Genomic DNA, 16,820 nt, shown 5'->3' with positions numbered 1-16,820 from the left:
CTTCCCTCCCCGTCAGGTTTTTCCTTAATAAGATGGACAGCACCATGCCAAAAAAGCTTTTAAAACCTGCATTTGACACAACTCGTTCCAATGTGCAGCTGGAAACTCTTTCTCTGGCTCTTGTGCCGTGGCATCTGAGGCTGTTCGGAGTTCAGCTCTCTCAGCTGAGTGTTTACATGGACACTTCAGAATATCCAAACTCCAGCTCAGGCTGCTTAAAAGCCTGGAGTGCTCCAATATATCCCAAGAGAGTCCCTAAATTTACCTGGAGTGTTTTTCTACTCATCACATGCAGTGCTGCAGCCTGACCCAGTGTGCAGCTACTGCCTGGAGCTGGGTTACAACAAAAAAAGGCAAATAAGTTGCTATTTATTTTTTTTTTAAGGAAAAAAAAAAGTTTAAAAATAAAACTCTTAACAAAATTTAATTCTCAAAGCCTGAGAATATACCCTATCACCCTAATGTGATAATTAATTAAAATAATAGATATAAACAGCAAATATTTGCCTCTGAAGGTTTTAGAAAAATTGAGTTATTGAACTGGCAATCAGCTCCTACCAGGAGTTTCTCCTAAAAGCAGGAAAAAAAGTGTGTTTTTAAAAAAATAATTGACTATTTTGCCACAATTCTCTTTGAAGATGTGGTTACCTTGAGCAGGATTACCTCCAATTCTTGCCTGTCTCTAATTCCAGGTATAAATGGAGTCTGAGGAGAAGGTTCCTGATCTCATCACATTATCTGGTTTCTTATTTAGCTTTTCGTTCTGCTTTTATTTACAGCAAGGATATCCACAAAAATGAAAAAAATAAAATAAAACAGGGAAAACCCCCCAACCTCACACAACTGAACATTGGTAGTAAATACCACTCTGCCTCAATGCAAAATAAAAATAATATAAAGCAATATATCAGGGTACATAACAGCTAAAAAAGAATTCGGGCTGATGATTTAAAATATTTGTCAATTTAAACCATCACAGAAAGTGCTTATTTAAAGCGCTGATTGAAATAATCCTATCCCGGAGGCAGGAGATTGCTCCTGCCCTCAAAGTTAAAAATAATACCCCCATTAACCTCAGCAACAACTTCCTAATTGCCAAGGATTACGAATCTTTCATGCAACGTTCCTCCGCTGAGAGTTCCGTCATTACTTCCCTTCCCAAACCACTCCTGGGATTTGCAGTCCTGAGGCTTTTTGGAAGAGTCAGACTTCAGGGATGTTTTTCGTATGACGGCATCAAACACTTGGAAAAATGAGGGAGCGTCACCCCAAATTCCCTGCAAATCAAGCAGCACTGACACTGATTTTTATGGTGGGGCTGCCCGGGGCTCTCCTTCGCTGTGCTGATGCCAACTGGTATTGCGATAAGTTAGCAGAGACTCCGTTATCTTCATGCAGGAAAAGCCAATTCTGTATTTTCACAACTCATTTTACAGTTTTTACAGAGCTCGTGTGCAACTTTAATTGGTTCGTGGCTTTCTTGACAATGATTCTTTCGGTTAGTAAAAGGTGTTCTGTTGTCCATCAAATCTCTGTATTCTTGGATTGTTTACGTATTTTCTGATTCTCACGGTACAAATCCCTTGTTACTGCAGCTACATTTGTTTTTTAACTCAGGAATAGGTTATGCTAACAAGTTTTATCCTGAGATTGTTTTTGTCTGGGAACTGGCAAATTACTTAGAAGTGACAGGATAACTTTGGCAATTTAGCAGAGCAGGCTTGATTTTATGAGTCCTTTCTTTTATAATTCTTTTACCTGTCAGGACAAAGCGGCAGCACGGAGCAGGCGGCTGCTCCCTCTTTGTTCCCTCTGTCCTGAGCAACTGCAGCTGGAATTTGTGCCAGCAAAGCAGGGCCGTGGGCAGGAACAAAGAGGGCAAAGTTTAGTGTCCTCAGCACCCTGAGTTACAACACTGGAATATTCTGCATATTAAAGCAATTGGAAGTGATTTTTGGAGAGCACAAAGGAGTGCTGGCAAAACCTGGGGGTCGCTGCTTCCCTCAGCTTGCAGGGAAAACTGGGATTATCCTGGGCACAGGAATCACCTCACACACAAATCCAGCACTGAGGGAAAACTGGGATCATCCTGACACAGGAATCACCTCACACACAAATCCAGCACCAAAGGAAAACCAGGATCATCCTGACACAGGAATCACCTCACACACAAATCCAGCAATGAGGGAAAACCGGGATTATCCTGGGCATGGGAATCACCTCACACACAAATCCAGCAGTGAGGGAAAACCGGGATCATCCTGGGCATGGGAATCACCTCACACACAAATCCAGCACTGAGGGAAAACCAGGATCATCCTGACACAGGAATCACCTCACACACAAATCCAGCACTGAGGGAAAACCGGGATCATCCTGACACAGGAATCACCTCACACACAAATCCAGCACTGAGGGAAAACCAGGATCATCCTGACACAGGAATCACCTCACACACAAATCCAGCACTGAGGGAAAACCAGGATCATCCTGACACAGGAATCACCTCACACACAAATCCAGCAATGAGGGAAAACCGGGATCATCCTGACACAGGAATCACCTCACACACAAATCCAGCAATGAGGGAAAACCGGGATCATCCTGACACAGGAATCACCTCACACACAAATCCAGCACTGAGGGAAAACCGGGATCATCCTGGGCATGGGAATCACCTCACACACAAATCCAGCACTGAGGGAAAACCAGGATCATCCTGACACAGGAATCACCTCACACACAAATCCAGCACTGAGGGAAAACCGGGATTATCCTGGGCATGGGAATCACCTCACACACAAATCCAGCAATGACGGAAAACCAGGATCATCCTGACACAGGAATCACCTCACACACAAATCCAGCACTGAGGGAAAACCGGGATCATCCTGACACAGGAATCACCTCACACACAAATCCAGCACCAAAGGAAAACCAGGATCATCCTGGGCATGGGAATCACCTCACACACAAATCCAGAACTGAGGGAAACCAGGATCATCCTGACACAGGAATCACCTCACACACAAATCCAGCACTGAGGGAAAACCAGGATCATCCTGACACAGGAATCACCTCACACACAAATCCAGCACCAAAGGAAAACCAGGATCATCCTGACACAGGAATCACCTCACACACAAATCCAGCACTGAGGGAAAACCAGGATCATCCTGACACAGGAATCACCTCACTCACAAATCCAGCACTGAGGGAAAACCAGGATCATCCTGACACAGGAATCACCTCACACACAAATCCAGCACTGAGGGAAAACCAGGATCATCCTGACACAGGAATCACCTCACTCACAAATCCAGCCCGTCAGGCACCGGGTGGATTCCATCACTTTGGAATCTCCCACAGAAGTGCATATCCCTGAGTTAACTCCACTTTGGAGAAATGGGATTGTCTCCTTCCCAGGTTTGCTTCTTTTCTCTTCTTTGGGAACTGGAGACTGGATTTTCCTACTTCTCCTGGTCTAATTCCCCTTTCCTTTCACACCAAAAAAGGGTCACACTTCAGATGTGATTTCCCTTTTCTCCACCAAACTTCTGCCATGATTTCCCTTTCCTTCCACACCAATAAAGGGCCAAACTTCAGCTGTTTGTTCCCTTTTCTCCCACAACAATTAAGAGCCAAACATCAGATATGACTGCCCTTTCCTCCCACACCTATAAAGGACCAAACTTCAGATAATTAGGAATAAATATCCAATGAAAAATAAGTTTTGTTTGGTAGGATTATCCAGACTGTTGCCCTGCTTCCCAGCAGAAATAAAACCACAGGAACCACATCACATATATGCCACGTTAAAAAAAACCCAAACAACAATATGGAAAGCATTTTCTACATCCTACACAATGTCCTACACCACAGTAATAAAAAAAGAAAGCCAGAAAAATCAGAAAAAAACCCCATTCAGACTGCAAAGCAGGAAAGCAGATGAAAGCTCAGGGGTATAAACATCAAGAACACCAAGGAGACAAGTGTGTTTCCTTCTCCCCTTCCTCCTACTCCCACACTTCATTCCTGAAGCACACTGCCTTGGACAGAGATTTTATTTCCTGCCAACCACAATCAGATATTTCAATACCTCAGTGTTTGTTTGGAGGGAGCATACATTCCAGGGAAAACGCAGTCCATGCACACATTATCTGGAAATAAATCACATTCCCATTTAAAATCAAGTTTAAAGAAGTGGCACAGCACAGAGCTGTATTATGGGCCACACACTTCCCCTCAGAAGAAATGATTCACACCCTCCAGCAGTTTTCTATTGGGAAGAGAATGAAAAAGTAAAGAGATTTATTACATTAAAAAGCGTATTGATTGAAAGCACTGCTGTATGACAGCTTCAGCTATTATAACAGAACTTAATAAAATCAAATGTTTACCCCTGAAGGGGATTTGGAGGGGAAAAAAAAAAATAAAAAAGGCTTTATCAACACTTATGACAATGAGCAAATTTGCAACGGATAACATTTTTGTGCTGAAAGAAATGCAAATAAACGCTCATTTCTCCGGGGGGAGCTTTGAGGTTTGCCCACATGAGGAGCTGCGGCTCAGCAGTGAAAACACCTCCTTTGATTGTGCGGCTGGAGATGTCAGCTGCTCCCACAGCTGGGGAGCAGACAAGGTCGCAGAGGATGAGAGCAGGCGATGTTCCAGCATCGCAGTCAGTTTGTAGGAGCAGCAGGGCAGTCCTCTGCGCTGCCACGCTGCTCTGGAGCCTTGGATACAGCCTTGCCCCAAAGAATGGTGCTCCTTCCTCATTGCCCTTGTCCCCTTTGCTCATCCCTCCTTCCCTTTGTCCACTCTGCTCATCCCTCCTTCCCTTTGTCCCCTTTGCTCATCCCTCCTTCCCTTTGTCCACTCTGCTCATCCCTCCTTCCCTTGTCCACTCTGCTCATCCCTCCTTCCCTTGTCCACTCTGCTCACCCCTCCTTCCCTTTGTCCACTCTGCTCACCCCTCCTTCCCTTTGTCCACTCTGCTCATCCCTCCTTCCCTCTGTCCCCTTTGCTCATCCCTCCTTCCCTTGTCCACTCTGCTCATCCCTCCTTCCCTCTGTCCCCTTTGCTCATCCCTCCTTCCCTTTGTTCACTCTGCTCATCCCTCCTTCCCTTTGTCCACTCTGCTCATCCCTCCTTCCCTTGTCCACTCTGCTCATCCCTCCTTCCCTTTGTCCACTCTGCTCATCCCTCCTTTCCTTGTCCACTCTGCTCATCCCTCTTTCCTCTTTTCCCCCTTACTCCTCCCTCCTTCCCTTGTCCACTCTGCTCCTCCCTCCTTCCCTCTGTCCCCTTTACTCATCCCTCCTTCCCTTGTCCACTCTGCTCATCCCTCTTTCCTCTTATCCCCTTTGCTCATCCCTCCTTCCCTTTGTCCCCTTTGCTCATCCCTCTTTCCTCTTTTCCCCCTTACTCCTCCCTCCTTCCCTTTGTCCGCCCTGCTCCTCACACAACACCCAGATCCCAAGATCCCAGCTGGTGTATCCACCAGCAGCTGCTTTTCTGGGATGGCTTTTCCACAGGAGTAGAAAGAAAGGTTATTTCACAGCAAACCACTCTAAACCACATTACTTGATGGCAAACCACGTTATTTGATGGCAACCACTCTAGACCTGAGAGCCTGCTCTCAACAATGACTTTCTGTTCTTTTTGCTTTTTTAGCAGGACCAGAATATCCTTCCGGGATCAGGCCTGATCCGGTTCAAGCTGTATTTGCCATATAAATATCAATTTCACGGCATAAATGAGCAATTATTTAAACCGAAATTTACCGTTCTCACCAGTCTTACTCACCCTGAGTATTTGTCAGTATTCCAGTGCCTGCAAACCTTTCTCCTCCCGTAAACTGTAATGAAATTTGCATTTTTTCAAAGCTATGCTGCTTTCAAATGAAACTTACTTTTGGCACGAGCTTTAAACTGCTTTAATAAAACCACCAGCTAAAGCGTTAAACACCAGCTAAAAACAGGAGCAAAAGCACATAAAACATTCCAAAAGGGGAAAAAAAAATCTTCAACTTGATACAACTCCTGGTTTTACACACAAATTACAACAACCTGGAGATCCAGCACGGGCTTTTTTGTCAGGATGAAAACTTCCTTTTAGGATTGCCTTATCTGTAGCCTTTGCTGTTTCGTGACCTTCTGGGTGAAGTGAAACCCTACAGGCTCATAAAGAAAAAGTGTCATTAAATGTCGATGACCTTCTCCTACACGGAAGAACTCCTGGGCTGGGATAGAGCCAGAGGAACTGGTCTGGCCAGCTGGGCTGGGATCTGGTGGACCTGAGCAGCAGGAGGAGCAGCCAAAGGCAACCTGGAGCTCCAAAATCTGTCTAAAAGCACAAAATCCATCCCAGGAGGGCACAGCTCCTCGGGACACAGCGTTCCCTCGGGGTTTGTGGGATGAGGGACCAGCAGGGATGAGGAATGGGGGTGAGAAGTCTGTGTGGGGCACGGAGCAGGGGGTGCAGTAGGGCCCAAAGGGTGCTGAGCTCACTTCAACGCCAAGAATTTACCAAATATTGCAGCGCAAAATTGGAGCAAGGGGCGTGTGACTTTCTGTGCGTAATTAGAGCAGCTGCTGCCCTCAAATTGGGTTTGGGAAGTCTCCTTGCAAGGGCAGAGATCCAAAGCAGGAGGAGCACACGAGCATTTTGTTCCTTTCCCCAGATCTGTCAGTGTTTCTATGCTGTGCTCTGAGGGAAGAGCAAGACCCGAACCTTGAAACCTGAGAAAAATTAGTGCCAGGGATCTCTGGATTGCCTTTCCTAGAATGGTTTGGGGTGGAAGGGACCATCTCATTCCACGGGCAGAGACACCTCCCACTAGACCAGGATGCTTCAAACCTTTTTGCAACCTGGCTTTGGACACTTCCAGGGATGGTTCCCAAAACCTGGCTGACCTCACAGCACGATCCTGCTCATTTCTGAGCAGATCAACACATCCAAAGGCTCCTGGGGCTGAGGAAAGGGGGAATTTCACTTCACCTGTGTGCTGAGGAAGGCACAAAACTCCTGATGAAGAGGGGAAGGGCTGAAAAGTCCTGAGAAGAAGAAAAACTTTCGAAGTGCCAGATCCAGCTCATGGGATTCCTGCCATGAGCACGGGACATCCCCACAGTGCCAAAACTGCTGCAGGAAACTGCAGCCACCAGCAAAAACCAGACAGCAGTGAAACACAGCAACCACGTGCCAAGAGATTGTTTCAAAAGTGAAAGCGCCAGAAGCCAAATCGCAGTTTTAAGGCACAATTTACACCATAAATATTTGGGTTTCTAGCAAAAAGGGAGGGAGGAGAAATCCTACTCTGCTCCAAAAGAGCTACTGGAAACGACAGTGAAGGCAGAGCAATCTGCTGGTTTAATTAACCCACACGACAGAGGACATGGATTTTAATTTTTTTTTTCTGTCACACTATTAAATACAAAAAATATCCAAACTCCTGAGCTATGGAACAGAAATGACGAAAATCCCACTGCTCTGAGGTTGTTTCCTCCTCATCCACAGCAATTCCCAACACGAACACGTCCTGTGGAGGAGTCTGGAGCTCCTCAAGTTCACGGGGAAAACTTCAATGACTTCCATAATCTGAAAGCATCTCATCATCAAAATGGAATTCATTAAACCAGCGGCAATCTGTCGGCAGCCTGAGAGCCCAGACAGGGAAACGCCGATTAAAACAAAGCTGGCAAAACACATTAAAAATTAATTGACTTCTTGATTTTTATCAAACTTGAAAAGAGGCTCAATCCTACACCCAACGATACAGCCCTGAATGGCAGCAATTAAAGTGCCTCCTTCCAATTACAGCTTTTTAACAGCATTTTAATCAATTTTTGTACAGCAAATGAGCGTGGAGTTTAACCCTAAATCGAATCAGCATGGTGTTGTAGGGTGAAAATCATAATCCTGGAGCATGATGTGCAAGAAAAAAACTTAGATAAGCTAAACAAAGTGACAGGAATGTTCCTATGGATCATTTCTGATTCGTATTTTAGGCCACTGGAAGGGAATTCAAAAGCAGATTTGGGACTTGGCTATCAACATGACCTCACCTATGTAAATATTTATCCAAACTTTTGGGCACACTGCAGGGGATTCCAGATTAGAAACCAAAGGAAATTACTAAAAAAGGAAAACTGTGCCAGCAGCTTCTGTTTAAAAAACTGCAAACCCTCCAAGACTTCACCTTGCAGCTGGGCTGTAACATCCAGAGAAACTCCAAAGCTGCTGTTTGATTTATTCCTACCTTTTATAAAACCCCAAGCCATCAATCCTGAGTGGCCTTGACTCAAAAGCCTGACAGATAAATTTCCATTGTTGAGATTGCTTAAGTAGTTTGGCATCACAGCGATGGGGGCAGGAATTAAAATTAGCAAGATTAAAAAAACCCAAAAAATGAACTCAAGATGTAAAATTGCCAGCTTTCTTTTCTTTTCTTTCAGCACAGCACAAACACTTTCTGCTGTTAGGATCAGAGAGCTGGGTTTGAATGCACAGCAGGTTTATTTAAACACAGCTGGCACGGTGCCCTCTCCTCCAGACCTCACCTCAGCATTCCCGTTTCCAGAGCCTCCCATCAGGCTCCTCAGGACTCTCCACCATTATCTTCTGACCTTTCCCTTTTTTTGTGTGTGTCTTTCTGAGTTAATCAGTAACCAAAGACTTCTGCCAGCACTTGGTGCTGCTGATTTCAAGGTCCTGAGCCCCACGGAGCATCAGCCACTTCCACACCATTCCCTCCTTCCCCGTTCCAGCTCCCCTATGCTGGGAATAAAAAAATAGGAAACAAAAAGGTGTATTTTACATCCTAAAACACTGGCTCAGCAGCTCCAGAACCCAATTATTCCATGCAAAAAAAAATGCTCTTACCCACAACTACACATCATGAGGGACAAGTCTCGCCACGTCCCCGTTCAGGAGGTGGAGGGAAATAAAAAAAGAGACATTTTTTATGAGACAGTTACTGAGCTTTAATTTCCCACATCCGTTTACGACTGCAAACAAGCCCAGGCAGGGGAAGGTACTATCTATTACCATAGTTATTTTTAAAACCTTCACCCCACAGGGTTAGGAAAAAACCCCAATGATTTACAGCAGAGCCATAACTATAAAACTGCAGATGGGAGCTGAGCTACTTTGCCCTTGTCTAATGCTGAGATCTCATTAAACTGCGTGCTTAAACCTTAAATATCTGAGAGTAAATGGTAGTTAAAATGGGGAAATCATTCTCATTAAGCAGCCAGCCTTTCCTCTGCTCAGCTTCCCAGCTCATCATTTGTTATTTGGTCATTTGTGGAGTTTGACATGGCTCCATCTTCCAGCCTGGACAGCCCCAGAAATCCTAAATAAAGGAAAAAGGGCAAGGAAAAAAAAACCACTCAAGCCATTTTTAAACCTTAAAAAGAAGCTGATGAGAGGACAGAAAATCTTTTTCTTTTTTAAGTTCAATCACCTTGAAGGGTGATCCTTTGGCCAAAGTCATTCAATGAGACAACAGCGACTTTTCTTTAGTCTTTCTGAATCTACTTCTTTGACCTCCATCTGCTCTGCATTATCATCATCATCATCATCACTATTACATCTCCAAGAAACTAACTTTTATTAAAAGATTGCACCACACACCCCACATCCAGTCTTCTCTCTGAAACATTCTTGCCTTTCAGAAGTTACTGCAGCGAACCAGAGCATTAATAATTATTTTTGCTTACTCCTTTCTCCTCAAGCCACCCACAAAATCCAAAGCAATGGCTGCCAACCTATCCAGGCTAAAACTGGAAGAGGAAATTACATAAGAGAAAAGTAGAATTTATGCAAAATGTTGGCGATATGAAAGCAGAACTCAAGAGATCTTCATAAATTAGCAGTGCTCAGGAACTGAAGCTGCTTGAATCATGCTCCTCCATCCTTCCACTTCAATGGGATATGGCAGGAAGCAATTAATGGAGACAGGCTCCCTTGCATATAGCTGGAAATAATTAATCTGGCATCTCATTTCTGGTATTGGCTGTTTGGAAAAACAATTTTTTCCCCATATAGAACAGTTTGTTTCACACGTAACCCCAGGGATCAGCTGTTCTTTATTCTTTAAATACACATAAATTTACTGGGAGCCCATATGGAAAATTTAACCTTCACAAAGGCTTTGCTACTTGCATAGATAATGTGTTTCACCGAGTGTTTTATGTTTAAAAAAAATTAAAATAAATTAAGACATACAAAACCCTCATTCAAATACAGACTTAAAATGCAGAATTACGCACTAGGGATTAAATAAGAGCGTAAATTTTTATTTCTTCTCCCTCGGTTGCTACTCAAAATTAAAAAACCTGCTTAAAATAAAACCCGTTCTTCATTATTTCTTCTTTTGCTGTACGCACAGCACAGAGTTCATGTTCTTCCGAACAGTTCCACCTAAAATTTAGAACATGAAACTAATTAGGTCCTCAACTTATTTTTGTAGGAGTAAAGGCCGTGAAGAACACTTAGGATCGCATTATGAATAACAGATGCGAGACGGATACATTTATGAACCACTAAATTTAGCAAGATCTGTGGAGAGTTCTGCTGAAGCTTTCAAAATTAAAAACCTCCCTGTACTCCGCCACTGAATCCATCAGAGCCAGTTCTGGGGAAGCAGAACACAAAAGGGCCAATGAGTTTTCCGCGGATCCAACATGAAATGCGTCCCGTGGCTGGGGTTTCGGGATGCACGACAAAGCAGGCAATACCTGCTGGGCACATCAGCCAAATGCCAGCATTCCCTGCCTTAGCCGGGGGTCATTTAATACCAGGGCAAGCTACAAAATTAATGAAAGAAATCAGATCCCCCTTTCACACCGGAATAACCCACAACCTCGGAATAACTCTCGTTTAAAGAACACCGCTCAGATCCTTCCCCGATTGTTTGGGCTGCTCGGGTTCCCACAAGGAAACTCCACACGAAGGCACAGAGCCCTGGCACCTTCCCTCCTGCCCACAAAAGAGCCCAGATGTCCCCAGCAAACTGCTCAGGGCTCCCACTCCTCCAGGAAAAGCTGGGAACCGCTCTGGGACACATCAACATTTCATTTCAGCATCAACATTTCCACCCGCGTTCCTCGAGTGCCCAAGGACAGCGAACCGGCCCGAGGATGCCAGGAGGAGTTGGCACAGCTGTGCCCCGACTGAAATCAGGTTAAAAAACCCCAAAACAGGGATCAGGCACCAGCAGCATTTTTTTTTTAAATGAAGCCGAAAATTCTCGATATCCAAAGAGTTTGCTTTAATTTAAAGGGGGCAGAGCACCTGACGCCGTGAGGAGAGCCCGGCTCCCTTCCCAACCTTGGCTGAGGTTTCCCGACCCAGAGCTCACGGCCTGGATTCTCCAGGTTTAGCAGCTGCCACCCCTGTGCCCCGTGAACGTCTGGGCACTGCCAGAGCTTTTCGAGGAAGGATTTTGACTCTGGGATCTTGGGGCAGCAGCTGGAAGGACACCCCAATCTCTGTCTCACAACCAAATTCCCAACATTTCTCCCCACCGCCCATCCCACCGGGCTCTCTCACAGGCGGCACGAAGCCTGCCGGAGCCGGTCCGCCACACAAGGACGAATCCCTCGTCCTCTCCCACCAGTTACGAAACGCGTGCCTTGTGCCACGCCAAAAGCTGCGTGGCAGCACCACATCCTAAAGGCAGAGGAAGCTGCGGCTCCAACATTTGTCATCCGCAATCAGGAGGAACGTATCCCGGGCACGGCCCGGGGGAGCTCAGCCCGCCCCAGAAAGGTTAAACCAGCGAGGCCGCCTTTCCAGCAGGGAAGGGGCAGCGCGGTTGTGAGCGACATAAACTCCACACAATTCCCAAACACGATGCTGTGCTCCCGAGAGGGAATTGCTGAAAGCACATTTTACACACACACACACACACACACACACACTTGGGGATCCTTCAGCACCACTCTGCCCACGATCCTGTCGGGAGGAGAAGCCATCCCGGTGCCAAAACCACATCCACGGCACACTTGGCTGTAACAAAAGATGACTCCGGGGAGTTTGTGCTCCCCATCGTTATTCCACGCACGTCAGAGCCACCTCCAACAGCTTTCCCTTCAATTAAACCTTTACCACCGCCAAGGGCAAAGGGGGTACGGGCACATTTACGCCGTGCCGAGCGCGGAGGGGGTAACGGGGGATAAAGGGAAGGGAGGATTACACGGCCCTTTTTTAGAGACACCCACCCCACCTCCAAAAAGCAAGGAAATCCCCCTTCCCCACCACGTACAACCACACAAACCTGGCGGGTGAGAACACATCCACGCCTTGCCCTGGACCATCCTCCCTCCCGCACCCCCCATCTTTTTGGGTGTTGTTGCATTATTGTTTTTCCAGCCGAGCACTTGCCTCTCCTCCGTGCCCGTCAAATATCCCGAAGATGGAGGGGTGAGTCTTGTTCACCAGGTCGGTGATTACTTCGAACCTGTCCTCCATGTGATCCCTCCGGCCTTGGATGGAGTAGACAGCCACGTTGTGGCTCTTGAACTCCCAGGTCTTGGAGAACTCCGCGTCCAGCACGTCTAAACCCCCGAGCCTGTCATTCTGCATGATCTCGGCCACCTTGCCCTTCACCATCTTCACCGCATCCCTGCTGGACTTAACAATGGTTTTCACCTCATCCGTGTGGAAGAAATAACTCCACAGGGCCAGGCTGATGCACAGCAAGAACAGGGTCTCCGGTCTGAGCAAGAAGTAACGCATGATCCGACCCAGCAGAGACAGCAAAGTCATTGTATCCTCTATCATTTATTATCGCGACCGTGTTATCTCCGCACACCATGCAGCGGGGCGGCTCCGAGCCCGGGGCCGCTCGCTCTCAGTGCATGCTCGGCCGGCCGGGCAGCGCCGAGCCCCGCGCTCCGCTCCGCTCCGCTCCGCTCCGCTCCGCTCCCGCTGCTCCCGGGCGGCCCCTCCGCCGCGCCCCGTCCGTGCCGCGGGGGCGCGGGCCCGCCGATGGCCGCTCCGAGCCCTCCTCTGCCGCCGGATTCCTGCTGACCGCCGCCGGGAGCCGCGGCTCGGCCCGGCAGCTGGGAGGTGGCTGGCAGGGCCGCCCGCGGTACCTGCGTCCCGTGTCCCCCGCGCCCGGCGCCGGCCCGCCCTCCTTCCACCCGGGCGGAGCGTCCCGGCCGCCGCCCCCGCCCCGCGGCGAAACTACAAATCCCGGCAGCCCCCGCGGGAGCGCGGCGGCGCGGGCGGGGTGTGGGGCATGCTGGGAGTTGTAGGCCGGGAGCGGCAGGGGAAAGGAGCCAGGAAAGGAAAAAGAAAAATTCCTTCCCTTTCCTTGCCCATCCCTGGAAGTGTCCAAAGCCCGGTTGGACGCGGCTTGGAGCAGCCTGGGATAGTGGAAAGTGTCCCTGCCCATCGGATGAGATGCCCCTTTAAGTCCCCTTCCAACACCATTCGAGTAATTCTAATAATATTATTAATATCACTACCTCTATCACGGCTTTTGAAATTCTTTTAATATTCCAACTAAAGAAAGATAAAATAAGTGTAAAGTAAAAAGGATGCTGCTCACTCCCATCAAGTCATTATTTATTTGTCATTTTACTGCAATATAAATGTGCCACTGTCGATTATCTACAAACTGTGTAGCTATAATTCTAATAATAATATTAATATCACTACCTCTGTGATGGCTTTTGAAATTCTATTAATGTTACACCTAAATAAAGATTAAATAAATGGAAAGTAAGGAGGATGCTGCTCACTCCCACGAACCAAGTCATTGTTTATTTGTCATTTTACTGCGGTATAAATGTGGAACTGTCTATTAGCTACAAGCTGTGTAGCTAATAATTATAATACGACAATCTCTGTAACACCATTTGAAATTCTATTAATTTCACTAATTATTTCTCTATTCTACATTCAAATAAATGTAAAATAAGGAGGATGCTGCTCACTCCCACCAACCAATCCGTTATTTATTTATCGTTTTGCTGCGGTATAAATGTGGAACCGTGACTCCTGTGGAAGTTGTGTCTCGCTGTTGGCAATTTGGAATTGTGAAGGGAAATGCGGTGAGAACCCCAAAAATAATTTCCAGCCCGTCCTTCTGCTATCCCCCAGTTTTCCCCCAAATCCAGGCTCCTCCCTGTGCTGAACGCCCCAAGGGCAGAGGATGCTCCTCATGGATGAGTTTGCCATTGAAATTCCAGGTGTTTTATCCTGCGGGAGAGGTTCCAGGAGCTCCTGGGCTCTGAGTGCGGGGTCTGAAAGGCTCTGGAATTTCAGAGGGGCTGGAATTTCCCCTCGGCAGGGGCTGGGTGAGCAAGAAAAGCCTCGTCCTGCCGGAGAACCGGGATGGGGAAGGCGCTGGAAAATGGGATGGGGCCGCCCTGGAAACACCCGGCCCTTGGAGCGGAAATGTGAAATTTCCATTAAATGTGAAATTAAATGTGAATCCAGCACAATTCTGCCCCGGTTAAGTGCAAAATTCAGGGATTATTGAGCCAGCCCCGTGCCTCCCGCCAAAAAACCCCAATTCCAGGGCTCGTTCCGCGCTCCAGGCGCTCTTCCCAGGGGAGAAGCGGAACTTCAGCATCCACGGATTCTTCTAAACGCTGGAGATCGGCGATAAAAGCGTCACCAATATTCGGGGCATCGGCTGCTATTTAATTTTGGTTTTGGTCACTTGTGAAAGGGATGAAAAGCCATTTCTGAGCCAGGTTTGGGAATAAACTGGATGATTATCCGCTTGGAAAACTGGGAGAAAGAATTCCTTGCTCAACAGCTCCTCCTCCTGCTCAGCGTGAAACCGTCGGGGCATCGTTTGTTTTCATCTTTTGGCCTCAGAAACAAATAATCTGATACTGAAAACTGTATGAATTAAAAAAAAAATAATTAAAAGGTGAATTCCTTCTCTGTTCAGCACCCTAATCCGCAGGAATTGCGGGTTATAAACAGAATAAACTTGGGAATTATTTTGGCTCCGAGAGAAGAAAAGCAGCATTTGGCTTTTCTAGGCAATTTTTGTGGCACCCAGAATTAAAATAGATAGTGAGATACTGGAGAAACCCTCACTTTTTGCTGGTCTGACTAATACCAGCATTTTTATCATTGTCATTTCTTGCTTGTGTTAAAGAAAAATCAATAGTTTTGATTGGGAAAAGCCTCATTTTGTGAATGGATTTGCAAGGGTAACTTAAGTAAAAGTAATAAGAGTGAAAACCCCTTTATTTTCCTGCAGTTGCAAACTGAATTTACCATTATTTCACCCTGAGGACACAGCACCATCTTTACAGGACAAAATCATTACAAGAAAAGATTAATTTGATGGAAATTCCCTCATAAAAGTACTCCCCAAATCTATAGGATATATGTTCTGTGATATTCCCTGGGATGCTAAAATTTGGAGGATGTTTCTGTTGGCTGAATTCTGCTGCTCAATTAAAAAGTTTTCTCAGGATTTTCAGCTTTAAATACTTTTATTGGCATAAATGATGTGCACAATAATGTGACTCAATGAAGATTAGGCCTGGAAAGTATTAAAGCAAAATATTCCCCAAAAACCTGCGGATTCACCTCCCTTTTCTTCTGCTGAGCTATAAAATCAGAACAGAAAAATCAGTACCAACAGTAACAACTATAAAAGTGGAGCTTTTCCTGTCAGGACTGCCGTGCAGTAAAGTAATTTTGTGCTTTTCTTTCCAGATATTTTTAAAAAAAATTGATTTTAGGATATTGAGGGTGACACAGGCCCAGCTCTCCAGAGGAATAACTCGGTGCCAACATCAGAACCCGGTTTGTACATTAATTTGGATAACAGTAAATAAGGCTGACGGTGTTTTCATCTCGGTTGATATAAACGACATTCCCTGATATCATCGCCAGGATCTTGTCTCGCCAAGAGATAAAATGCCAAGAATTGCAGGGAAGCTCTGCCCCCGCTGCGAACCCCCTGAGAAATCTCATCTCAGCAGCTCTGTCCTGCATCTCCCCTGAAGAGGAACATTTGCAGATGCAAAATGCAAACAGCAATTTTCCACACAAGTTGCTCCTTTCTCTTTTTTTTTTTTTTTTCCCCCCAGGATTCTCAATCCCGGCGTATCTTCGTGTGTAAAAACCTGATTTTCGTTTATTTCCCGGCGCCATCGAGTGGGAAGGAGAGGCACTGGGAGATTTCTGACTGGTGTTTGAACATCTTTTATCTGAGCACGGAATTCTGCTGCGGAATGGTGCCCAGCAAAGCGCAGCAGGGAAATGGTGATATGTAAATTATAAATGTGGAGGCATCCTGGTTAAATACCTGGGGTGGAGATCCCACACCTGACTAAGTCAGGGAACAGAATTCCTGATTATAAATCTAGAATTTGGTGTAAATTACACCTGAAGTGAACAATATTTTAATAAAACAGAAGTCCATCCCATTTCCCAAGTTAACGATGGGATGTTGTTTATTTTCCTTCACATCTTCTCACTCGCTTTGAATATCAGAGCCAAACTACCTGGTGATACAGCGAGGAAGGAGGCCAGTGGTAATTCCATGGAAAAGTTTAACCAGGGTTGTATTTCAGAAGAAAATTCTGAAAGTTTTTCAACTTACAGAGCCTGGAGCTACCACAATTCTGGAATTGCCGCAAAAATTTGGCCGCTGAAGTCACGGGGAGTCTTTGCTTGGTGGCAACACCAGTCCCAAAATATCGATTTGGAGGCCACCTCTCCAGGCCATGACGTATTTTGGGAGACAGAGATTATTCCAAACAGATTTTCCCCGTTGTTTTCCAGAAGTGAACTCGGTGGGAACTGGAAAATGACCGAGATGCCACCGC

The 16,820-nt window shown here is 46.2% G+C and overlaps 1 protein-coding gene across 1 annotated transcript in view; it reads right to left on the bottom strand.

Moving 5' to 3' along the window:
• Positions 1 to 12,908, bottom strand: part of PPM1L (protein phosphatase, Mg2+/Mn2+ dependent 1L) — a 61,408-nt gene extending 48,500 nt beyond the window's left edge. The window contains exon 1 of the mRNA XM_040074430.2: positions 12,394 to 12,908. Within this exon, the coding sequence (XP_039930364.1) occupies positions 12,394 to 12,792 (399 nt within the window). The 5' untranslated portion in view covers positions 12,793 to 12,908. The remainder of the gene's footprint in view (positions 1 to 12,393) is intronic.
• Positions 12,909 to 16,820: the final 3,912 nt, after the last annotated feature.

The sequence above is a fragment of the Hirundo rustica genome, chromosome 10 (assembly GCF_015227805.2).
Source record: "Hirundo rustica isolate bHirRus1 chromosome 10, bHirRus1.pri.v3, whole genome shotgun sequence".
Classification (NCBI taxonomy): domain Eukaryota; kingdom Metazoa; phylum Chordata; class Aves; order Passeriformes; family Hirundinidae; genus Hirundo; species Hirundo rustica.
The sequence above is the reverse complement of the archived record's forward strand: the minus strand, read 5'-3'. Positions and strand labels throughout refer to the sequence as shown.